General features: G+C 43.1%; 1 protein-coding gene across 1 annotated transcript in view; it reads left to right on the forward strand.

Moving 5' to 3' along the window:
- Positions 1-1,507: 1,507 nt before the first annotated feature.
- The window catches only part of slc24a4b (solute carrier family 24 member 4b), a gene marked incomplete at its 5' end in the record, with an annotated part of 32,890 nt that continues 8,368 nt past the window's right edge, over positions 1,508-26,029 (forward strand). Inside the window, 9 exons of the mRNA XM_084001204.1 lie at positions 1,508-1,691; positions 9,230-9,337; positions 20,281-20,357; positions 22,409-22,483; positions 22,574-22,658; positions 22,765-22,868; positions 23,188-23,262; positions 23,345-23,370; positions 23,554-23,607. Coding sequence (XP_083857330.1) covers positions 1,508-1,691; positions 9,230-9,337; positions 20,281-20,357; positions 22,409-22,483; positions 22,574-22,658; positions 22,765-22,868; positions 23,188-23,262; positions 23,345-23,370; positions 23,554-23,607 — 788 coding nt within the window. The remainder of the gene's footprint in view (positions 1,692-9,229; positions 9,338-20,280; positions 20,358-22,408; positions 22,484-22,573; positions 22,659-22,764; positions 22,869-23,187; positions 23,263-23,344; positions 23,371-23,553; positions 23,608-26,029) is intronic.

Genomic DNA, 26,029 nt, shown 5'->3' on the forward strand with positions numbered 1-26,029 from the left:
TTTTTTGGATGACCATTTGCATTTATGGATGTAATATTTTCCTTGTAAAATAAAAAGATTCAACAAAAATATCATAAGTGAGAATGATAAAAAAAAAAAAAAAAAATTAAGTTTAATCTTGATGCCTGTCAAAAATGTAAACATGTCTTCTAGTTCCATCCAAAACAAATAACGACATTCAAAAAAAAAAGATGACAAATATTGTCCTCCTGTTCACAAAAAGTACAGTTGACATTGATATCTTTAAATTTGGAGATGGCCTGATTGACAGGATAAAGTGAATGATAAATTGATTTTAAAAGAAACTTCCTTTATATTGTTTGTGACACAGTTTCTGCTGCTTGAAGTCCACTCCACACTGAGTTCCAGTTTATATCTATGTCTATAAATTTTGAGTTGCAAAGTAGTTTGCCATTGGGAAAGTTAAAGAGTCTGGTTGAAAAGGGGGAGGAGGGATGGAGGGAGACCGCAGAGAGGGAGGGCAGCTGGGAAGCACAGTTCAGTAGTCCTCCCTCTCTCTCCCTCTCTCTCTCTCTCTACCATGTGCACGCGGCTTTTCTGCACTGAGGAGGAATTCACGTTGGAAAAGGAGGAGAGAGAGAGAGAGAGAGAGAGAGAGAGAGAGAAGGGGGGAGGCGCCCGAGAGAGAAAGAGGCAGGCGGCGGCGCGAGACTTGCTGGCCGAATTTAACAATTAACCTTGATGAACACAGATTGGTTTCACTTAGCGAGGCACGCGGGCACAGGTGCGTGGAGTCCTGCGAAACGGCGCGTGCAGCTGAGCGACTCTTCCTTCCTTTCACGCGCTTGTGACTGACTGGCTGACTGTGACTGGACGCTGACGCATTTTCATGCCAAACACAGAAACTACAACACAGGAGGAGGATAGAGGAGGATATTGCAGCTGATTTTTTTTTCTCTCTCTCTCTCTCTCTCGCTCTAGTCTCTCCCCATTCTTTCTTTCTTTCTTTCCACCACGGGACAGGAGGGATGCGCGTTGCAATGGGAGCTCATCCGATACACGTCGTCTTGCAGAATCCAAATTCAGGAGCATAAGATTGATTTTTTTCTGTCTTTTTTGGGGGGCGTGTGTGTTTGTGTTTATGTGTGTGCCCTATATCGGAATTTGACCGCCGTGTCATTGCCCAGTGTACCAGCCCCAGCAGCAGCAGCAGCAGCAGAGAGAGGCATCTTCTCAGCGGCGGAGACAAGAAAGGAAGAGGAAGAGGAAGAAGAGGAGGAGGAGGAGGAGGGGGGGACACTGTCCGCTTCACTACACTCTCACCATCTGCGCCCTGGACGGCGGCTTGAAATGAGGAGGACCACATCCCGGCTCCGAACCGCGTGAGGAGAAGAGACGAGCGGGGCGGCAGCAGGTTCTTCGGCTTTCAAGGACGCAAAGAAAAAGAAGAAGCAGAAGAGGAAGGGGGAGAAGGAGGAAGAAGAGAAAGAAGAAGAAGAAGGGAAAAAAGAAAAAGTGGCCGCCGGCCCAAGGAGCTGTGTGAAGCATGGAGCGGGACACCGACACCGACACCGTGCTGCCCGTGAGCGCGGCGAGCGCCTCTAAAAAGACAATAATCGCCAAGATATTCAAAGTTCGCAAGAGGAGGGAGATGCTTTTCGTTCAGGTGTGCTTTATCTGCAGTGTCCTCTTCGTGGCGTGGGGCATGTCAGCGCTGTTGACCAAGACAGGTGAGTGGAGGTGGAGGTGGTGGTGGTAGTGTTGGTGAGGGAGGGGAGGGGGGGACTGGACTGCTGAGATGCACCGGGGGTGGGTGGCACAGAGATAGAGATGGGAGATGGAGAGAGCCGAGGAGAGGACGGGAGCGGACGAGCGGCTTGGGGGGAAATCTGCAGTGTAATCACGCACCCACATGCACATCAGTTAATTGTAACCACAGAGCCCCCCCTCCCCTCGTCCTCCTCCTCTCCCCCCCATTCCCCTCCTATTGATCACAGACACAAACCAATAGGCTGTAATGTCAAGGGCATGCGATCTGAATGTGATATTCGTGTTCCCAGCAGCAGCAGCAGCTCCATCTGCCTGTCTCCTAAAATGCGTATGTGATGTGATGTGATGTGATTCCCCCCTGATCTGATCGCGGCGTCTCTGTCCGTTTTGGGTGAAGTGTGTAGTTGTTTTGCATTAAAATAGCACAGAAGGTGTTTAGTGTCCCTGGCTCCATCAGCACATGTTATTGTCAGCTGAGATATTCTTCTTCTTCTTATTTCTATTATTATTATGATTATTATTACAGTGTTGGTGAATCCATGCGTCTGTTTGTCCGTATATGCCGCAGTGTGCGCGCTTGTGGCAGCGGCACGTTTTTTAATTTGAGAGGCAGGCTCATAATCACGGCACACGCGCACCTCACGCTCCACATGCACGCACCGATCAAGTAACCGACCCCAACGAACGAACGAACGAACACAGTCAGGTTACTGCTGCATGTGTTTTCGCGTTTTATCTCCCTGTGCAAAAATAGATAGGTGCATTATATCGTCGGTCACACAACACTGGAGCTCAGGTCCGGTGGTTAACGCTGGCATCATCGTGCCTTGGCCCGGGGCTTCACACATAGACACACTCACACCATTGCACACTGGACTGGTCTCAATCACACTCGAGCATCATCACGCTGCTTGTCAGGTTGAGGCATGGCGATCGAGGGATGTCGATTTTTTTTTATTTTTCTTCTTTTACGCAGAGGCCACTGACGATCTTTTTTTTTTTTGGGAAGGAGGGCGGATGAACTGTGCTGCTTTTTCGTTCTGCTCCGTGTTGCAATATTCACATCTGATGATGTCCGAGGTGTGAGCTGAGCAAACGACTCCGATGGCTGATCATGCGTGATGCGTGTGATGCCCTCACACACAAACACACACATACACACTTCAAACAACATGCCCTCTGCATGCACACATGTCAAAACTCTTACCTCGGGCCCGTGCAAACACTGACACGCAGAGAGCATCCCACACAGCCTCACACACAGTTATGTAATCTAACGACCAACCTTGACATTTTGCTGGTGAAGAATGATAACTGACTGACACACCACTGGGATCAGAGGTTAACTTCAAACCACACACACACACAGGACACAACTATAACTGAGTGTAGTGCCAACATGAATCTTTGATACCATGTTTTATTGAAGGGAGACTTATTGCTGCATTTAAGGCAGGTATTTTTTTGCAGGAAAGAGAAGAAGGCATGGTCTGTGTTTTTTTTCTATCTCCTCCACCTCATAGTTGCTTCTTCTTCCTAACCCTAAAGCCTCAGCCCCGGTCGGACCCCGTGGTGGGATCTGTCCATCTGCAACCACTTAGACCTCGGGGCTGAAAGCGGCTGTAAATTCGCCACAGCCTCTGCCTATGACTGTAGATCTCTAACGGATGTATCGGGAGTTTTATTAATTACATTAAAAACAACAAGAGGCTTAAAAGATTATTCTGGAATGATATCATACAGGCGAGTGCAAATCTCCTATCTCCAAAGGCAGGCTGTGGGAGCCAAAGTAAGCCCCCTCTCCAACCCCCTCAACCCAGTCACTAATGGCTTGCCTCTTTTTTTTTCCTATCTAATCAAGTTCGCCTGACCCACACTGTGTGTTGTCATGTGGAGGCATTTGACAGAAGGCGGCTCTCGTGAAATTCAGACGACTGTTTGACCAGCAGCTGCAGCAGCATCGGTGGTGGTGGTGGTGGTGGTGGTGGTGGTGGTGGGGGGGGGGGGGGGGGGGGGGGGGGGGGGGGGTGTCAAGGTGACATGCATGAGAAAGTGTTCGACAAGAGAGAAAGTGAAACCCCCTCTGAACCCAAAGCTCAACCATAATCATCGGACTTGTCTAACTGGCCGTGGCCTTCTCATCTTTCAGCCATCACAACAGGAGAAAGCATTCGTCATGTCACAGTAACAAACCTGTGCCCCGTGTTTGCCACCACTTTGATTGATAGTAGCGTGGGGAGGGGGGTGTGGGGTGGGGGGGGTTGGTTGACGTGCCGAATGGTCCAGATGGATGAGATTTGATGTACTAGTCCCGGGTTACATCTCCATGAAGAGGCGTAGGGCACGACATGCTGTCGTGCATGCTGATCGAGGCTGCGTGTGTGCATGTGTGATGGAGCCTCCGCATGGGAGACCAGAACAGGTGTTTGTGAGAGAAGCAGGGCAGGACTCGGCTCTGACAGGTAGCTGCAGCAGGCTGATGGTGGGGGAGGAGGAGGAAGGAGGAGGAGGAGGGGGGTTATGTGGGCTGACTTTGCTGGGGATGCTGTATACACAAGAGAGTGTGTTCATAGCAGAGGGAGATTGATGGATGGCTGTCCTTGGTCCATCTCCTTCCTGAGCTGATTGGGGAAAAAAAACCTAGAGGGACGACATTAGCATGGTGCTATTTTCTGTCCCTCTGCTGCTCAGTACAGACTAGACTGTAGTCACAGTGTGGTTTTAAGCCCCATTTTAGCTCCGTTGTTTCACCTTCAAAGTAGCCAAAAAGATTTAGTTACCTGTTTTTTTTTTGTTTTTTTTACACTGCAGTATTTTAGGGTTTGGAGTTGGCCTCTCCTGTGTGCACTTTATTTACTAAGGAGTCAATTATAGAAGTCGTACAGAATGTAAACGGCCAACATCTCTGAGAAATGCTAGATCTCGCTGTTTAACTCCGTCGTCCACTTGAAGTGAGTTGACACATGCAAAGAAGAAATTGGAATCAAATGTAGATGTAGAGCTGAAATAATCAGTTAACTGAAGATTAATCAGTAGCTGCTCATCAGATGTGAACATATGATGATGCTTTTATTTGTCAGATATGTCTCAGTTAGTCCTCCAGACTTTAAAGTGTTACGGATACTTAGCATGACAAGTGTTCGAATATGGGGGGAAATATTAAAGGGATAGTTGCCATAATCTCTATAGTCTTAGGTGGAGGTTCGTTACCTTTAACTGTTGGTGCAAGATGTTTTTAGAACGGTGGAGCAGAGCTGCGAGCTGCTCAGAGCTATGCTACGGAGGCTAATGGGATTTCTTGGTTTCCCTCATCAAATACACAATCCAACAACTCCAAAACGCTCTCGTGGACAAGTTGTGATCTGCACATTCACCGCGCTATGAGATAATAACAGAACGTTACGAGACGGGAGTTGTTTTCTAGGCAAAAATACAGAGACTGCTTGCCGAAAAACTGCCCCCAACGGGAACGTGCATCAGCGGTTTCGCATGAATTTACCTCGAAAACAACTCTGTGTCTGCTAACGTTCTGTTATTATCTCATAGCGTTGTGAATGTGCAGGTCACAACTTGTCCACCAGAGCGTTTTGGAGTTGTTGGATTGTGTATTTGATGAGTTTGATGAGGGAAACTAAGAAATCCCATGAGCCTCCGTAGCGTAGCTCTGAGCAGCTCACGGCTCTGCGCTGCCGTTCTAAACTGACAATTAAAGGTAACAAACCTACTGCTATGACTGTAGGGATTATGGCAATTGGCAAATGTTGAACTATCCCTTTAAGGCAGTAACAAACATTTTTATGTGTTGAATTAATAAAATAACAAATTAAGTGCTACAATTAGTGATTATTTTCAATATTTATTCATCTGTATTTTTATGATTGATTGATCATCCCATAATTTGTGAAAAATTACAAGCATATAACATGTGGACCGTGGCGTAGCAGGAAGTGTCACCGTGGCAGAAAACCATATCACATAAATGTTAAATCAGAATTGTTGGCAGTCGTTCATTCGTTTTCTGTCAGTTTAATCAACTGATTATTAAAGCGCTAGAGTAATCGATTATCTGACTTCTCAGATTCAGTACCGGGACTCGAGTCCTCCTCGTCCATCAAATTCCACTGAAAACACATCTTGGGATGCTTGTAAACAGAGAGGGATTAATCAGGGGAAATCAAAACCATCAATTTCTTAACAACACCAGAGCGCTGGCCATTGAACACGAGGAATAAGACGATTAATCAAAATGAGTCAGCTTGGAGAGGAACGGGGCTGTAGTATGAGCCAGCAGCGCCGTGCCCACAACAGACTGCAGTCCTTATTTTACCTCCAGCCTGCCTAGAAGTACTGACAGAATCACGTCGTCTTTGTTTTCCCTTTCAGGTTCTTGGCAGTGAGAGTGCAGTACATTGAACGGCCCCTGTGTACACACACACACGCATACACACACACACACACACAGACACACTCTGTAGTCCAGCTTCGTGTAGTCTTCCAGAAAATGGTGAAGACACAGTGTTTTGAAGACAAAAGATTTCATAGTTGCGTTCAGGTGATTCCACACATAACTGTCCGGAGAAATTACACTTTACATGGGCGGTCATGCACAATTAGGACAAAATACACTTATGTCCGAACTAGTTTGGTGTTCAGCTGTGGGAGATCACACCATAATTCTTTCATTAAGTATGACCTCTTCTCTCAGTGGGTCCATATGTTTCCATGCCCTTTCCCCTGATATCTGATTGGACGGCGCGTTGTTGTGGCTGTAGCCTGAGAAGAAATTAAACAGGAGACCAGGGGCAGCAGAGGAGTGGAGCCGGGCTGGTTAGTGAGGAGGAACAGGTTGGAGCGATGACTGGAGGGGTTGGCCTTTTGGAGATCTGTGGGAAGCAGCTGCAGTCGCCTTGTGTACAATCTGTTAGTCCAGCGCCTGCTGATCTTCACGATGTCTGACCGAACCGGACAGACAACCATGTGATGAAGACACTCGTGTGTCAGTCCTCTGAAAATACACTCAGGTTGAAATTTTTAATTTTTAATTGCACATTTGGAGTTTGGGGAAACGTAATTTCGATCCCCTGTGTAATTGACAGTTACATAATGTGATTGACAAAAAAGTTTACTAAATAAAACTAAACTAGATGCACGACAACTCTTTTTCTCCACTGATAACAATAACTGATAACTTCCTGCTTCTCATAACCGATACAATAACATTTTTAATAGTTTAGATTCACACCTGAGGTTATGAAAGGCGAAGATGTAGTGAGGAAAGATGAATTTAACATTATAGCTCTGCCTCTGACATAACCAACATCACTACTGTAATCACAACAAAAACAACAACAGTTATGACTCTTCAAAAATCAACTTGTTTTGTTGTTTCAAATCAACTAGGAGTTAAAAGTAATGTTGGTTAACTTATCTATATATTCTGGCAGATAATTATGCTGATAATTATCAGCCAATATCGGGTCGATAATTATCTGTACCGATAGTTATCGTGCATCCCTACACTTATTGTAGGTCCAGGTAGAAAACTTGTGAAACAGAATCAAGAGTTAATTTATATTTTCTGATAAACCTTTGAAAAGGTTCTTTGAAAGCAGGACTAATTTGCCTTTTTGTTTTAATAAACCATGAAACCCGATCACATGAGGATCACATGGATTGCTCATTATCCCTGCCCTTCTAAGCGTTTTATAGCCTCTTTAGGCTCATTGTTTTGGTTTTTCTGTACCACATTTTAAGTCTTGCTGCTTCCATCAGCGTTGTTACAAAATGCAGAGGGCAGCTGTTATCAGTGGGGGGAAAAAAAGCTTCAACAAAGTCACTGTACACTCACCTGATCAGCACCAAATGGCAAATTGACACAGTTGGCGACTAGCTGGTGAACGTGGTGAAGCATTTGGCAGCCAAAGAGCCAGATGTTTCCCTCAGGAGCTGGTGGAGAGTGTTTTGTCGGGCGGGCAGGAGGATAATGTTGTTGTGTGACAGCTGGATGCGTAAATGGCGGCTTGTCAAGTGTTTTTCAAGTCATTCATGAAACACATTTTCCAAAGTATAATGTACAGTAATGGCATAATCTTAGGCTGTGGCTTTACTACTGTCTTGGGCTTTTTAGAAATATTTATGTATGGCAGTGCGTTGCTGTTATGTAGCTGCTTGGCTATGAAAAAACATTATTAGCTCATTTTCTTGCAACAACAGGAACTTTTTTTGTTCTGACAAGAACGTGATTATTTTTCACTTTATGACATTCTCCCAGAGAGAGAGCACATCACTTCGTCTTGTTACGCCACAGAACTTTCTTCTGTTATGTAAAATCAACACATCTCATTTAACATTTCTAATTTTAACACAAGTTGGACTAAAAGATAAATGATCAGATTAACTGTTAATCTTTCAAACATCTTAATGTTTCAAACACTTGTGCCACATGTACTTTTATTTTTCAGTTACACTGAGGATAATGTCATTTATTCAGTTCAGCTCTACAATGCAATATACAGTAGTACCTATGAATGTAGTGTTGTGTGGGTGTAAGAAATTGTTCCTCGATGGCTATACACTTACCGGAAAAACACACTTAGACCATGCTTTTCAATTTGTTTCCCTTTTTAAAGTTGTACTTGTCTCCTTTGTTTGGAGCCATTAGTTCCTCGAAGTCACTGCCAGAGGGGAACTTATCTTCCTGAGGGGTGGGGAGACATTCACATGGTCTGGGAGACCTTTTACAAACACTGAGATCATGAGAGTCTGTTGCTTCTTCGAAAGTCTTTCACACCTATACAGAAGGTGACCTCTTGAATGAAGCAGATAATCGGTCCTCAGGGATGTTCGTGCCCTGATTATATGCTCATAACCGTATACACAACAATAGCCTACTGTTGTTGTCGATCCAGCCCTGTGTTTTGTTCTGTATGGCGACATTTTATGAAAATTTCAAGTTTTGAAACTGCTGCTCGTCTCGTTTGCATGTGTGTTTTTTTTTTTACATAATAGATTTGGGACTGCTGTTTTTTTTATGTCCTCATTACAGAGGCTTAAGAGCAGTTTAATGAAAAATGAAACTTGTACGCTCCTCCTCCCACTCTGCCGTCCCCAAAACATAATGGCACAGCAGCTGCATTTTGATGTGTTATCGCCGCCGCTGGATGAAAATGTCATATCTACATAAACGGAAAAACTTTTAAGGGATTAGAAGAAAGCAACCTTGTTTTGATAAATGACCACGTTCATGATCGGGGATCTTTTGGGTCACGAAAGATGCTCTGTGCCATGGTGGCCATGTTAGGTTTTGATTGCTGTATTTCAGATATGCAAAATGGAGTCTCAAGGTTCCCCTGCAGCAGCAGAAGGGGGGAAAAATATTATATTTGTTCAAGAAGCAGGAACTTCCAACATGTTGTGTACTGTGGATTTGGATGCAAGCATTGATGCTGTATTTATGTGAACTGTCTGATAATCAGTGGTGTTTGTTGTTCTGTTTCAGGCCATGGGATGATAGTGGAAGGAAGTCCGGACCTGGAGCACTGGGGAAGACGACTAATGGCCTCCGTATCTGACAACGACACGGAGCCAAAGAACTGTTCAGCTCCAGGTACACTGCTCTGACATTAAAGCTGCACGATCAACTTTGTTGTTTATATTGACAAACTAACAGAATTATCACAGAACGCTGCAATTTTCCTCGACTGTGTGGTCTTCGGGTCTTTTGTGTTCTTCCCTCACAACTTAATATACAGCACAGGTATCACATACAGCAAAGATAATGTAATCCCAACCCTCCAAAAATCAATAAATACTGCTTTCTTTTCTAATTTCGAGCCAACGATCAAAAGGTTTAACGGTCTTGAGCTTTAATGATCAGTTGCTCAGATTCCGCTAATTAAAACACAGGGCAGGGTTAAGGCAGTTTAAGGATCATTATACACTCATATCTCTCATTAAAGGAATGTGTTGTTCTAGGAGGAAAAATAAACAACACGTATAAAACTATTAGGAGACTTGGAATGCATGATGTTAGAGTGGTTAGAGCATGTACCATGTTGGCATATGCCTGAAGCAGCGCTGGTTCGAGTCCCAACAGAGACTCCACCATCATCAAATAAAACAAAAACTGTAGGGAAAACTCCTGCTAGTTGAGGTTTTGCTGCTTTTCACCTCTGTCATGGGTCTACATTGTTAATGCTGTTTGGATCACATGTGTTGTAATAAGCCGTGGAAGGGGTTAATTTATTGATTTACTTCCCAGAGTCTTTTTTTTTTTACAGTTCGAGGAAGCAGCATTTTCTACAATTAGTCATAGTGGAGTGTATGCTGACACCTTTACTGACATGGCTGACATCTACATCACGCTATAAAAAGCATTTTTCATGGAAGTATCGATCCACTGTCATCAAAAGAGACGGCGCTCGTTTGTCTTGTTTGTTTTTATTTTCTTTTAATTTGAATTGCCTCGGCAATTAATTTTTTTATTTATTTTTTAATTTTTTTAATTTTCATGTTTCAAACACTATAATTCACTTTCTGTCGTCCTGGATGACTCGGTGGGAAAAGCAGCCAGGGTTACAGATTTTGTCCCATGGGGCCATAGTCATGATACATATTGTATGTTTTGGTCTGGTTGTATATGGACTGTCGGGGATTTCCAGTACAAAACCATTGGAGGAGGGAACTGATGAAGAGACTTGTTGAAGGAGGATTTTAAAACCATTTGAGTAATTATTTTTGCCAAATGATCTCAGTGTTGGAATTTGTATTGATTTGTATTGGGCGTCCACACAGACTCCAACGCTCAGACAATTTGGAAGTAATTTGAAGTGTTAAAACTTTACATATTTACTGGCTGTTGCTTCATTACTGGACCCAGCAGGCAGAGTCCCTCAGGGATCAAGTGAACCTGCTGCTTTTTATGTATAAACAAGCAAAACCAATGTAATTTTCCTTTTCATGGCAATTGAGCCACATGTCCATGTGAACATGTGAACTTTCTTTTAGAGTCACAGTTGGTTTCTATTGAAATCTACGCCAAATGACAAGATTATGTGTTGGAAGTTTTCCTACTAATCCTTCAGGATTACCTTTTTTTTTCCATTCAGATGTCTACAGCACCGGAGGCACCACACTGTACTTCACATTCCTCACATTGCTCGTCGGCTCTAGTCCTCCTTCCTCTTATCCTGCCACCCACTACCCTGCCTCATCAGTGCGAGCTGATCATGAGACTCTTTGTTCTTGGGGCTGGGTCTCGTGAATAATCCCGACATAGCTGCAGACTTGAGACGCTCAGCTGATGAGGATGTCTGGTTTTTGGTCTGTTTGGGCACAATGGGTGGTTTTTGATTGTACAGTAGTTGTGCAAGAATATTACAGTATCCAGTCAATACTTTGATATTGCTTTAACAGTGTATTGTATTTTTTCAACATAAAACCATCATTTAGGCTACACTTAAAATATGCAATTTGTAAGGATTTCTATTGCTACAGCATAAGCATCCACAGCTGATTATTCACCAGTCTAGAAGAAAGGTTGCGAGTAGCCTAGAGCATCAAACTTTTAGTCCTGTGCTGCCAACAGCAGTGGAAAACAACCCTAGAGTCATCTATGTACTGAAGTTAGCATGCTAACCAGCTACCTCTGACCCAGTAGAGTGTCACTGCACCCATCCTCAAGATGTCACATTACTCTTGTTTGTACAAAGACAATGATGCCTGAAACTCTGTCAATGACAGTCACCACCGCTCAGCAGCAGAGGGAAGTTAAAAATAGATCCATTTCAAAGGATATATTCTGTTGGCAGTGTTTTTTTTTCTACGTTTGAAGACGCTTTTGTTTGCCCTTGTGGACATAGGTTATTCTAAATATTTTAAGTAATTTTGTGTAGAAACAAGTGTCTGCATCATGAAAGAGACGGACCAAATCCAATCACAGAGTATCAAGAAAATGTAATCATAGCAGTAAGTTCATTCATAAAAAGGATTATGGACACGAGGAAGTCTCATTCTCATAAATTTCAGCTGCTCTGACTGTGGGTCTTGTCAGCTTTTTACAAACTCTGAGAATCAAGACACATGACTTGTCAGTCAAAGAAAAAAATTCAGACTCTGTTCAGTGTTGCCAAAAAAAAATTTATCTTACAGAAAGTACATGAAAAACTTTTTCAACTTTAGATGTGACAATCGACCTCCCACTTTGCAACGTGGTGAAATAAAAAGGTTGTGCTGTTTAGTACCAGTGGGTGAAATGGTAATGTTTTTTTTTTAAAGAACTGATTAGGTTTGACAGTGAATGAACTAGTTCATGTAGCATTTGTCACTGTCAAAGAACGTTTTGTCAGGGAAACTCCGACTAGCTGTTCATGGTGTTTGTGGAAAAGAAAACGATCTTGGAAAATGTGGGGATGGTAAACAACAAGTTTGTCATCCTAGAAAGAAGTGAATGCCCTATTATGACAATAAGAGACACATGTTTGTCTTGCAGATGTCTGTATGAGTGTGTGACAAACAGTGGAAACACATAATCATGTAAACATTGGAAAAAAATGTTGCAATGGCTTTGCCTTTGACGCAGGTTTGAGGTTTATAGTTTTAGTTTGAACGCTTGATTCCCTGTGCAGTTGTTTGTCCAGAGCTGATGATCCAGCAGTGGACCGGCGATGCCGCTGCTCTGCACCGGCCGGATGAGTATTATTGGAGGCTTTTCGTTTTATGCTGAGTGTGTGCAACATCTGACGCTCCGTTTAATTAGGCCGCCGGTTGTGGGCTGCATAGATTACACTCGGCCAGCTTTGGTCTCTCCACCTTCTCCTCCTCATCATTATTTCTCTGATCAGCGAGGGAGCCCTTCTCCGGGTTCATGGGGTGTAATGTACTTTTTGCTTGTCCCAAAACTTGCTCTGCTCAGGCAGATATTCATCATAAGTGCCTCTTTTATTGGTAATAACTCCACAAGGTGCTGTCCAAACAGTATTTTGTGCTTGATTGCAATGCATGCTTGTGATCTACAACGGACTAAATCACACCACAAAGGGGCTGAAGCAACCTCTGAATAGTCTTTACTGTCACATGCAGACCTTGAGATTCACTTCCCCTTGTAGCAATCCCATGACGAATGAAACAAATGCACTCTGACTTTCTTCACTAAAACCTGACGAGAAGTAGTAATTTAATGGCTGTTCTTTAATTTTATTTTTAATTTCAGAATTGAGCCGTTTATTAGTTCTCCCAGGCTGTGTGAGGAAGACGATCAGTGGTGTGTGTTTGCAGAGAAAAGACTTGGGGGTTTACATGGGGACACAGAATATTAGATGCTCTCTTGTATGTATCCCCTCCCATGTGGGACCGCCTGATGCCAACCGTGCAGCACAGAAAATTGGCGAGGGGGCAGAGCAGCGTGGCTAATGTTCTGTAGGAGGAATAATTTGCCTTTAATAAAGATGCTGCTTATGCCATATATTGAAAACTCCCACTTGAGTGCCATAATTGGCCTGATGGAAGTGGATGGCAGTGCAAAAAATACAATTGAACATTGAAGCGAAGGTTTTAGTGTGGCTTGGTTTGTACTATGAATTAATCCCACAGGATTTGGTTATAGTGGTTTTTAGATATGGTACTAATCTGCTCATGGGTAGGGGGTGCACATGTTGCACGTTAGGCGTTCGTGGAAGAGGAGGAAGTGTTGGTAACCCTGGCCTGCAGAGTTTGTTTGAGATTTTTTGGTACATTTTTGTGTGCAAGCTCTGTTGTTGGCTCAGAGAAGAAAGGCAGGATTTGAGGCAAACAGAGGTTGGGACGATACCGAGTCATATTTTTATTATTTTTTTATTTTTTGGGTGAGGCAGCAGACAAGAAATTTTGGCAGCAGCGTGAGGAGCAAAGCTGCAAGCGGGCAGCGGGCTGCTGCAGGTTGGTCAACTCCAGGGAAACACCAGAAGGAGGCTTTTTAAAAGGGAATTACACAAGCGGGGATTATGCTGCGGTGCATAATGGAAACTGACCTCGCTCTGCTTCCCGCTTGCATGCCAGCAGAGGAACAATGCAGCGCAGAGGAGGCGAGCGCGGGCACGAGCACCTGCACAGAGCACTTTCCGTTCAGCACAGTTCAAACATGCCTGACCTCTTTATGTACTTATTCATTCACGTTCTGCGCTGCTTGTGATTTGCTGCCTTTTTGTTACTCATACAATCTCATCCCATTGAGCTTTTGGCTAGTGTGGAGTAGGCTACCTGGTTTTTTTTTTTTTTTCATTGTTACTATTAAAACTGAGGTTAGAAACCAGAATGGGACAGGATTTTAAAAGAAACGTGTAGTCACAGCAGCAGGATAGCTCCTCTGTTCTTCCTTTGTTGCTGCTGATCTATACCCTCACCCCGAGGGAGTTGTTTACCTGTTTCTCGTTTTCACAGTTGAAAGCGTGCGTCTCACAGCGGTGTCCCCTTTAGGTTATTGAACCAGGTCCACCAACAGGCTGACTGCAGACACAGAGAGGCTACAGTAATGGGACTTTATGCTAAAAGTAGACGTGTAGGAGGAATGTGAGTGTGTTCATGCAGGTGACATTATTTCCGAGTGCTTACATGGCCCATGTGAGAGCAGTTTGTACATGTGATGTTTGAGCATGTGCAAAACAGCAAAAGGATAATAATCGCGTGTATGTGTGTGTGTGCTTTTTGAATCGACTGCCCTTTTTCAGAACGTATCGTCTCTGTGTGACCTAAAGATTTTCCCCACCAGGCGACTCGTGATGTCTTTGTCATGTTTACAAGAATGGTGGTTGTCAGTCGCAGTCGAGTCACTAAGCCAATTATCTAACGGGCTAATAATGACCCAGAGGAAGCGTTCTCCTCTGAAGAGACTCTTGATTACTGTACTGTGCCAGTTGTATTCTGGTAATGACCCGACCGGTCTGTGGGTCAGAGCGCAGGGCGGTGACAGAAGGTAGCACCAGGCGCGCTGCCAAAACATCTCGTTCACATCATTATAATTTTATTTTGATATCTGACGTCATTGCAGAGTTGTTTTCTCAGAATGATGTTTTTGGGAGATTTAGTTGGAGGCATCTTTGCGTGATTTCTTCTCAGTCTGTGAAATGATTGTCCCTTTTTATTGTTTCAGAGTTTCCTTTGTCCAGGCCTGAACCATGCGAGTGTTTGCAGCCTGGCCTTTTCTGTGCTCTGTTCTGACAGTCCTGAGACAACAGACGGCACCCGATACTGAGCTCCATTATGTAATGGCACCATAATATCTGGAATATTACCAGATTATGGAATAATAATTGCACAAATGTAAAGAATGGCCTGCAGGCTCTTTAGCATTAGCTTTAATACGTCAGTATATTTTATTATGAGGTTATCTGAGGGGGATTTTTGTATATTAACCAAGACTTAAAACAGTGGAAAGTGGCCTCTAAAGAGACAAAGTGGAGATTTTTGAATTTATGTTCTTTTTTTTTTTTTAAATCACTGAATTTGCGGAACTAGAGCAAGCAGTGCTATAAATCCAAGCGAGAACATACAGTACATTTAATAAAAGCCAGGGGTCTTTATAAGGATTGTGCTAAAGTGATGGAGGAGGTGGGGCTGCGTGGATGAGAGAGGGAGTTATTTTCTTTGAACCGTCCCCTTGACTTAGATAAAACACTGCAGTACACCCCAAATATCTCCAAATAACAAAACGATATTAAATTGGTCCATCTTATTTGATCATTAACTAAGAGAGAGAAAGCACAAAGAATAAACAATGTTTTGATGGGATTGTTCTTCGCCACTAATCATGCGTTGGAAATGTGGTGGGTTTATGTCAGACAGAACAAAGTAGTGAATATCCCAGTGTTTTTTTTAAATAAAGAGCTGCTAAGCCAACAGCTACTGTCACTATATGTGTGATCTAGGCCCAGTGTCTCTTGCAGGATTAATGTGATATTATGGGATAACTTTATGTGACATTACTATTATTATTTTTTCCTTTCTGCTAATGGAATGACTGTTAGAGATGCTGCTCAGGCCACTGTGTTCTTGCTTTCTTAAAAAGCTGACAGATTTCTACCCCATGTGGTACAGCAGCTCTCAGTATGAGAGGCAAGCACACAGGATTGCTGTCCTGTGCATTTCTATGTGGCCCACTGTGCACATTAAAGTGTCCGCCACTCCCTAACACACACACACACACACACGCCTCCCCTTCATGATAATTTTCGTCCTGTCCCTGACCCATGACAATGCAGCCAGCGTTGGCCTTCACAGTAATACAGTGGAGGGTGGAAACACTGCGTCTCATAAAACCCCCACCGTACACTTCTTGTGAGGACTCTGTGTGGACTTGTAATTACTTCTGGGGTTGAGAAGATGAGGAGAAGGAAGAGGAGGAGGAGGAGGAGGGAGGGGGGGGCAGATGAACAAAAGTGTTGCCAGTAATTTCTTGCATAAGCGGCACAGTCAGGTGTCCAACTAGAGAATCCAGGGTTTATTTATAGATTTGTAGCTTAGCTTCTAAAAAGGACTTTTTTTTCTCTCCCTTTTGCCTGCCCTGCGATTCCAGACGTTCCTCATTCACACTCCCTCGTCGCCTCCAAAACAGACAGCAGCCCCGTACAAATATGAGCGGCACAGCAGGATAGAAAAAATGTTGTTGTTGTTTTTTAATGTTTTCAGATGTGCACAATTGCAAAACCTCTGTTCGGCAGTCAGAGTAGTTTCTATTCTGAAAGCAGCTCATGTGGCACAATGAAATTTAGAATTTCTGGCAAATAACATTTAGTTTAAGATGCCAGACATTTAGATGTCTGTGTTTACAAGTCTGTACTGAATGGTAAATCATGGCTGCTGCATCTATCAAGTATCTTCTTGACAAACTGTCAAACATATAGCACATGTCTGAGGTGACGTCAGATGTTAAATATTCAAGAAGCAAGCAAATCTCTCTTTTTTTTTTTTAGAAGTGACAAAGCTCATAAACTGGATTGTGGTTTGACAGAAAATCAATCCATCAAACGTTCCCCAGTTCCAGCCTGTCACTTGTGAAGGTTTGCTGCTTTCCTTCTTGTCTGATGTCGTGATGAACCAACATCACTCTCTCTGAGGTTTGGATTATGATTCAAGACGACAAGAACAGACCAGATGATTAATGAAGAATATAATTGGCAGGTTAATGACAAGACAATTTGAAATAAATGTTAAGCTTTGGAATCATGAAACTGTAACTTTGCACATGCGTCCAGGGTTTCACAACATCTGCAACACACTGGACGATGATGCGCCTTTTTCCAATTTATTTCTTCCATTTCTGTTAAAATGACATTCGAGTCAACTTGGCTCCATATTATTTATGATTCTATTTATGGACTTCATTTGAGATGCATCACTGAAGCAGCGTGTCCGTCGACTCGCTGCTGTGTGTACATCCTGTCCTGCCCTTGTGTGTGTGTGTGTGTGTGTGTTTGGGGGATTGGGGGAACGGCTGTGGAAGCATGTTCATGTCCGGTTTGACCTCCACAATGTGGAGAGAGACACAGACGATTCCTGCAGAGGCTGTCTGGTCGAGTGTTTACAGGGACGGGGAGGTGACCCCTGCCGTCCCACTGCCGGCGCCCTTTAAACACCTTTTTGCCATCACCTATTTTTAACACGCGCTCAGCTAGAGGTGATTGTACATAGTAGCAAGGGGGCTGAAAGAGTAACTGAAGAACATGGATGACTATGGCACTTAATTATTGATTAATGGAAGTCCTACAAGGCTGTTAACTGAACATGCCAGCAGGAGGTGAAGGGACCTGGCAGGGAATTCAGGCCTAGTGACATTTCCCCTGTTTTTTTTCAGAAGTTCAACAGGAAGCCTTGTGCTATTCGAATCATATATGGTCGTGTGGTTTGTCCTTTAGGTATCAGTAGGAGTTGAGCCTTCTGTAATGGTGTCGGTGTGTTTTCAGTCACCTCTGAGGGCACAGCTGACAAATCCTGTAATTGATTGCGCCTTCGCTTGAGGCCGTCGGCGGCTTTCCGGCGCGTTACATTCAGCACATAAAACCCGTCAGAAACGAAATGAGCCAAAGCCGTCGGCCACAGTCGGCGTTTTCAGTGTCACTCAGGTATTCTCCAGTTTCTTGTTATCGTGTACATTAAAATCATGATCCAAATTACTTTTGTATTCAACTTGTTATCCCCCCCCTCCCCTAATCTAATCTGGTGCATTTACTGTGTTGTGAAAGGCGCTGCTGTGTCGCCTGCGAGATACCTAATCTCCTGCAAATCAAGGTCGGATTAATTTGTGTCCCACTGCCAGAAATAGCATTTGTAGTTTTCTTTTGTGTTGTGCCTCTTTGTTTCCGTGGCAGAGATAATGTGTTGGATGGCAATACGGAGATGCAAAGTGTACCGCATTTCCATATACGTGATGTAATTGAATGAAATCCAGGAGGCACACAGTTGATTAATTGGACCTGGTCTACATCCTGCAGAGTATTTGATTTGCCTGTGCAATGTTCCAAACGCTACGCCGATGCAGTCATGTGTGTCTGCACTGCACACCGTCGAATAATCATAAAAGCAGGCATCGGTAGCCTGTCGGTGAGGTGGGGACAGATGCGGTGAGAAGTCTCAGGTGAGCGCTGTTCCACTTCATGAGTCCATATGTGACAAGGGCCTAAATCTTTGCCTTTATGTCGTGTTGTAAACAGCATTGTTCTGCAGTCGCTCACATCTGCGTTATAGTGAGTTTTTTTTTTCAGTCAGGCAGCTGATCGCCTACTTTGATCCTTTTATGAAATGTGCTAACGATTGGCTGGATTGCTGTGACATTGTGTATTCACTATACTGTACCTAAAGCAGTGCCTCTTACACTTTTTTCACATGAAGGACTCTTTACCAACACAAATTTGACCACGTGCCCCGACATCTGATGATAAAAGCTTGTCCCAGGGTCTCCCTATCTGAAAAGATTTTTGCTTTTTTAGATGTTTTATTACAGAGAGTGTTTGAGACCCCTGCCTGAAGTATCTATAGTGTAATTGTCTACAAATAAAGTGAAAATAAATAGTTCCCCTCTCTAACTGATAAGCTCCACCAGGACCTGTGGACTCTGGCACTGCCTTAAAGAACAAATCCCAACCACATTAATGATCCGCTCACTTTTCATCTAGTGCCACAAGCAGCTCAGTAAGTTTCCACTTATCCACCTCATTATCTGCAGACTTAAGTCCAGACCTTCAGGTTTGTGGTTTCATGTGACACCTATTGTGTATATATGATGGATTGCCATGACATTTGGGAAAAAAAAAATCTGGTGATGTTGTTCTTAATTGTGTCACCCTCATCAGATCAAAATGTAGTTTTTGATTTGCTTTGACAAATATTCTGCAGAATGAATTGTATCCACATCAGCCTCAGCTGCGCCTTGTGTTTAATGCTTTAATTACCAGATGTTTGTATGCTAATATGCCGCCCCAAGATGGGGGGGAACAGGATCAACATTTTGGCGCCTAAACATTAACGTGTGTCACTGCGAGTCCTTTCAGCTAAATGCCAACATCAGCATGCTGAGTGGAGTACAGCCTCAAACAGTCGCTGCTCCAGACTCAGGGTCTTGTTTATCCTGGCTGCAGCAGAAGGCTAACTGTAGCTTAGAGATAGCTGTAGCTTATGTAAGCAATATTGCTGGTAACGTTGCAGGCTTGTTACAAGGCGAGATGTGAGCCTGCAGCATGGGGATGGGGAGGAGGAGGAGGGACGGCGGGTCGGACAGAGGCCGCTCCCTAAAGATGCTGGATCCTGTCGGGGAAGCGGCCAGCTCCTGTCTCCAGCCAGGTGCACCGTGGAGCGGCCGTGCTCCCAGAGATCTGAGCCGTATGGTGGTACCACGATCACACGGCGTTCCAGCTGGAGCTCTGGCTGACGGATGACGAGTCCCCAGCATGGGAGTCTTTTTTTTTTTCTCTCTCTCTGCCTGCACGCTTTTAATTCTGTATGACTTCAGGCTCTTAATATAGCCCCAGTTTTTTTTTTTTTACAACGGTTCTTGAGGAGATGTGATGGTTAATTCTTGCTCTCTTTTATTTTTATTTTCCTTGAATAGGTAAGAAGTCGTTGGTTGTCGGGCGGTGAGGCTGAAGATAATTTTCAGAAAATGTTTTGAATCATTTCAGTCCTTTGAAGAATTCAAAGCCCTTGATGATGGCTGAGTTTCCAGTTGTTGTTTTTTTTTGGATGATGATCACAGGCTGCTGTTTAATTTGCATCTGACCCTTTCTGGCTGTGCTGCCCCGTTTTTAAGGTATACAAGATGTTTTTGATGTGTTAAATAATCCTCTGGAAAGGGACAGAAGGAAGAAAAAAAAAGAATAACTCTAACATAGTTGCTCCAAACAAATGAGTGTTGTGTGTGTGTGTGTGTGAGTGTGCTGAACCAACAGGGCATCCCGGGCCTGCTCCTCTGATACCGACATCCATCATGAAGTCACACGCTCCTCGCAGGGTGGGGCGGGCGGGGACATGTTACCTCACTGTCAAGCTGCTGATGTGTGGTGACCGTGACATTTCCTCTCTCCTCAGCAATACACGAGTTCCCCAATGACATTTTCACCAACAATGAGCGAAAGAGTGGGGCCGTTCTGCTGCACATTTCAGCGGTAAGAGGGACTTCTTTATTTCATGATTAGCATTTTTAAGAAACTGCACCTGCATCTCTGTCCCCACGGTCGCTGGTCGACACTCTCAGAGGAGCTCAGCTGATTGCAGGTGGATTTAGAAGCTGTAGATGCCTCAGAGGACGTGAGCGGTGGTGAACCTTTAATCTTATATCAACGGCTTGAAAACAGTAGCCTATGTAAAGTATGATATAAAGCTAAATTGAATCAAAACTACAGTACATCAGGCAGGTTAATGGCTTTTCATTTTTAAATGTTTTGTAAAACAAGATGGAACATGGGTCAATAGCATGACACAAATGATGTATCCTTTCTACTGAGTTTCAAATGCATCCAGACTCATGGTATACATACAGTTCAATGCAAAAAAAATTATTGAGAAGTCAAGCTATTTGACCCGAGCAATTAGGAAGATTGACGTCTTTTTCTTCTTAAATAACTTCCCAGGATAAACCCGTCACAGATGCATTAAATAGTTCTTCTTAGATCCTAAACCTTAAAGGACTGCTGCCTAAGCATCACAGCTGATGTAGCCCAAAGATGAATTGTCATTTGAATGCACATTGCAACAACAGAGGAACCACAAGAAGTCATTAATTTAATTTAATGGCTCCGAGTGTCATAAAATGACGATGCCTCTCCGAGGAGAGCTTCAGCTCTTAAAGCGAATGCGGAAAGCTTCATAAATATGGCGGTGGAGTATTTTTAGCCTCATCTGAAATGCTCTCATGATTCATAAGAATGGTGAGGTAACTCCAGCCCCAGGTCAGGAATAAGGACGTGCACATGTCTTTTCTTGTGGGTCTGAGGTGTTTCGCCACATTTGAAAACCATTATTGTCCATATTCAGTCATGCTAAGCTCCATTCAATTTGACATAAAGACACAGGCCACCTGTGGATTCCAGTGGAGCTGCTGGGCATTGTTCATTTAAAACACCTGTGAATAAACTCTTCATGCTGGATTTAACTGGCTTTAAAAAGGTTTGCTCTTTTTTTTTGAACCCGTCCTGAGCTGCAGTCTGAATTTCACAGTCACGACTTCCAAAAAATAACACTGCTCTGAATATTATGATAAGAATTTAAAAATGAATGGAAATTTTATTTCCCCAAATGAAATACTGTTTCAAAGCTTGGTTTCTGGGAGGAAAGAATCTGAAGCCTTTAATAATGTATTATTGATGGTCTTTCTTAAAGTTAGTCTTTTTCTAGTGAAAAATTCACACTTATTTGTTGCAACCCCTCCACTGCTGCTAAGCAAGGAAGTACAGCAGAGGTTAAAAGGCAATTTCATAGTAAAAAAGACTTCAGTTAAAACGTTAAAGTGTTTCACAGGAGTTTGCTCCTCGTATTAGAAGAAATTGGTCTTTTAAACACCAAAGGAATTGAATACAAATAAAACCTTTTTAACCTTTATATCAACACCTGACTGTTGCTTTAAGACGGACATGTTCAGGACCAGGTTATGAAGTCTCCTTACAGATACAAAGAGAGTTGAGCTATAATTCAGTCAAAATTGACCTACACGTTGTCCCCATCTTTATGTTCTACAGTGAAATATGACTTAGTACTGTCCTCACTTCAGCACTGTGGGCAGGAGAATAAAATGTAAAGGAGGGGGGCGTGTGAGCGTACTGCAGTCCTGCACTGCCCCCTGTGGACAGCATAGAGCGGAGCACACCTGTCAGAGAGATGCTGGGCTATGATGATGTCACAGCTGATCTATAATTAATAGATTTCTCCACAGCTACTGAAATACCCCTTCCCTCCGCCCCCTCTCCCCCACCTACACTCCACAGAGATATGCAGATCCCGCCGTTTTTGCACATGGTAAAGGAAAAACAACCTGTCACTGAGCTGACATCTTGAATTCAGCACAGACACGGGCTCAGTTTTAACTAGATGCTGTGCTCTGGGGTTTCCCTTCACCTCATCCTTTAGCAGGAGTGTATCTTTGCTCTGCCGAGGCTCTATTAACTCTGCTGCAACAGTCTACACACTCTCACACACTTAACTCTGTTCCTTCTGTCTTTAGGCGCTCTACATGTTTCTGGCCCTCGCCATAACATGCGACGAGTACTTTGTGACGGCGCTGGAGAAAATCTGTGAGGTCCGTGCACTTTGTAATGTTTTCATCTTTCAGTGCTGCGGCGTCTGGTTTGTCTGTGTTAAATCATCCGTCTCTGCTTTAATTCTGCAGAAACTGGATCTGAGCGAAGATGTTGCCGGAGCCACCTTCATGGCAGCTGGCAGTTCTGCACCAGAGCTTTTTGCATCTGTCATTGGTAAACAAACCCCCACACACACATGCACAGGGAGCGCATGCATACACTTAGACATTCCCAGATGGTCGGTGTCAGCGCTGATTCTGATTGGCCTCCTTGTGTGCAGGTGTCTTCATCACCCACGGTGATGTGGGGGTGGGGACCATCGTTGGCTCAGCGGTCTTCAACATCCTTTGCATCATTGGTGTCTGTGGGATCTTCGCTGGACAGGTGTGTGTGTGTGTGTGTGTGTTTGAGGGAGAGAAAGAGAGAGGAGGAGTGACTTACTGCTGCAGCTGCATCATTCTGTTTATTTATAGACTGCAGAGTAGCACATGTGTGGCAGAAGTTTTTTTGCTGAGGGGTAACAAAGCCATCTGCTTCATTTAGCTTTCTCAGAACTGGTTTTAATAGAAGTGGGGGAACTAAACTCTGGAGGCGTAAACAGATTATTCATCTGTGATTCTTCTCTTCTACTGTTTTACTGTTAACTAATACACAAAAGTCTCAAACATGACTGCACACTCCTTTTTTCACTGTGAAATCTTAGGTGGTGGTGCTGACCTGGTGGGCTGTTTTCAGGGATTCCTTCTACTACATCCTGTCCGTTCTGGCTTTGATTGCCGTAAGTCTATCAACTTCACCATGTGCATTTATTAGTGGACACCAGCTGAGATTATTTAATCTAATTTCCCTTAATTTTTCAGTTCATCTACGATGGGAAGATTGTTTGGTAAGTTCTAGTTATCTGTAATGCACTGTTCAATTTTTAACACTTTCTGTAACCCTAATTATTGATTTTCTATTAGTAATTGTACCAAAGAAAGCGTACAAATGTGCTATAAGCCTAAGGATTTTGGATATTAAATACTGTAAATGTGAGTCTGAATTTGTTGTCCTGGATCTGTGTGTTTAGGTGGGAGGGTTTGACGCTGGTGCTCATGTACGCAGGATACATCCTCATCATGAAGTGAGTTCTGCATATTCATGTTGTTAAAAGGGTTCATGTTTAACCAGGCAAGTTGAATACCACATCACCATAAAAAGCTGAGTGTGTGCGTGGGGGTGTGTGGATGTTATGTATGTGTGTGTGTGTGTGTGTGTGTGTGTGTGCGCGCGTGTAGGGGGTGGTGGTGGTGCTCACACACTAACACCTGTGAGCTGCTGAGTGTACCCGACTGCACACTCGGTGGTTTTTACATGAGAAGAATGAGTTTCCAGCTGGAGGGGAGTGTCTCACTCATGTCGCCTGCACAGATGTTAGCTGCAGACTCAACTGTGGAGCACTTGTGGAGAAAGATGATGCTCCTTCAAAATTAAAATTAAGACACTGCAAAGTTTTTTTTTTAGGTGGGATAGAAAGGGCAATGTATCAAAACCATATTACGGTACCTTGTCTTGAAAATTACACCAGATATTAGGCCTGTCACAATTATTACGTAACCCCCTGATTGAAATTATTTCAGCTGATCGCAACCATTTTGCATAATTGTTACAATTGTTTCCATTAGAAATGTCATATTTCATCACTATTTACTCGTCGTTTTCCACCTTTTAAGGTTTGACTGGTGCTTTTTTAATGACATCATCATGTTGCGCCCCCTTCTTCTTCTATGGTTTAATGACACATGTGTGCAGTAACACAAACTCTTTATCTCAAGGTGCTTCATTTCAGCCTAAAAAAAGCCTAAAGGTTAAACAGTTGTATGCAGTTTTTATTAATGTTCCAATGTTTAATGCCACTAAATGGTTCTTCTTCATAAGGTGTATGTGTATTATTAAACTGTGTTTAGGCTTATACTATAATAGTGGCATAAAAAGATCTGAAAAAGACAATTACAGTAAATCGTTAATCACAGTTATTTGAATGGCAATTAATCTGCAACTAAAATTTCATGCTAATGACAGCCCTACCAGAAACCAAAATTAGGTGTTAACGTTCAGTGTTTTCACTTCAAGTGGTAATTAACTATAAATACTAATTTCATGCATAGTCCCGTGTTGAATTTATTAAGTTATATCTACACCTTGCAGTTTTGGTTTTAAACTTGTAATACTTATTTAAAAATACAGACTGGAGTGTGAACTTTATAGTGAAACAGATGATGACTATTCAGGGTCACAATCTGCCCCGAGAACGCCTCGTCCCCGGTCTCCTTTACTGTCAACATTCAGCAAATAACACACTTCTCTATTACACCACATTTGTGTCTTTACAATCCAAACTGCCTAATGCCAACCACATCGTTGTGCGCCGCTGTGTCTGTCCAGCTGGTAATCTGTGTTACACTCAGCAGCAGTCTGCTCTCTCCCTGCCATAAGAGTTTAATCTTTCTCCCTCTGCAGTGGCTAAGAGCACAGGCTTAACTGGATCACTCCTCTCCTTTCTCATTTGGAGGAAAGAAGTGCTTACTGTAGGATATGTTGTCATATGTCTCCCTTCTCCCAAAATATCTGCTAACCATTTTGGGCTGTTCAGTCAAAATGGAGCAGAGTGGGTTTTATATAGCACAGTGTCTGCTCTGAGGTGACCTTCCAGGGCCCGGCTGTGAAATAAATATATTTTTTCCCAGCAAACGGCACGCTCACTGCCAAGAGAAAACAAATAACAGCGCAGGGAAAAAACGTGATGGCAAAAAGTGTAAATGTCATTATAAAAACCTCAATACTTTGGAGTTTAATGTGAGTTTAATATTAGCCAAGTGCTCAGTCTAAAATATATTTCCGTAATTTTAAAATATTATCTTTATCTTCAAGTCTCCTAATCTACTTTCATCATTATTAACATTTTGTGGATGTATTTAAGTTGATGTCTCCTCTCTCCCAAACCAAACTTAAAGGTTTCTAAGAAACAACAAGGTAATTAAATGATTGTATTGTATTGTAAACATTAGCTTTAGCAATGTAGCTTGCTTACAGTAATAGGCTAGTTGTGAGTTAAGCCACCTTTCATCTGGTTTGAGGTTAATTTAACAGTTTAAAGTTTTGTTTTTACCTAGATTTGGTGATTGAAGTGGTGATTGTGTTGACTCATCAGTGCCATTTTTGGTTTAAATACTTTTCATACTAAGTCAATTTGTGCACAATATAACAACTTCAATCCCTAAAACCTGTAATTTGCATAAAGAAAACTTTAAAGTAATAATAAATGTGGAATTAAAATATCAATAATTTTTTGCACATTGCACTCAACTCTGAAGCTACAACACATTTTTAGTTGCAGTGTCGGCCTCTGATGCTGGACCTCTGAGTGCAGCTCTTCTGATGTTGCCAGTGTTACCTCTGCACACATTATGTTCAAAGGCAGCAGCGGCGGCGGCACTCAGTACAGTATTTTTGATCCATTTTTATGTAATGCACTCAAATGGTCTTACTGAAGGCCCATGTGGCCG

This window comes from Trachurus trachurus (assembly GCF_905171665.1).
Source record: "Trachurus trachurus genome assembly, chromosome: 24".
In the NCBI taxonomy this organism is placed as follows: Eukaryota; Metazoa; Chordata; class Actinopteri; order Carangiformes; family Carangidae; genus Trachurus; species Trachurus trachurus.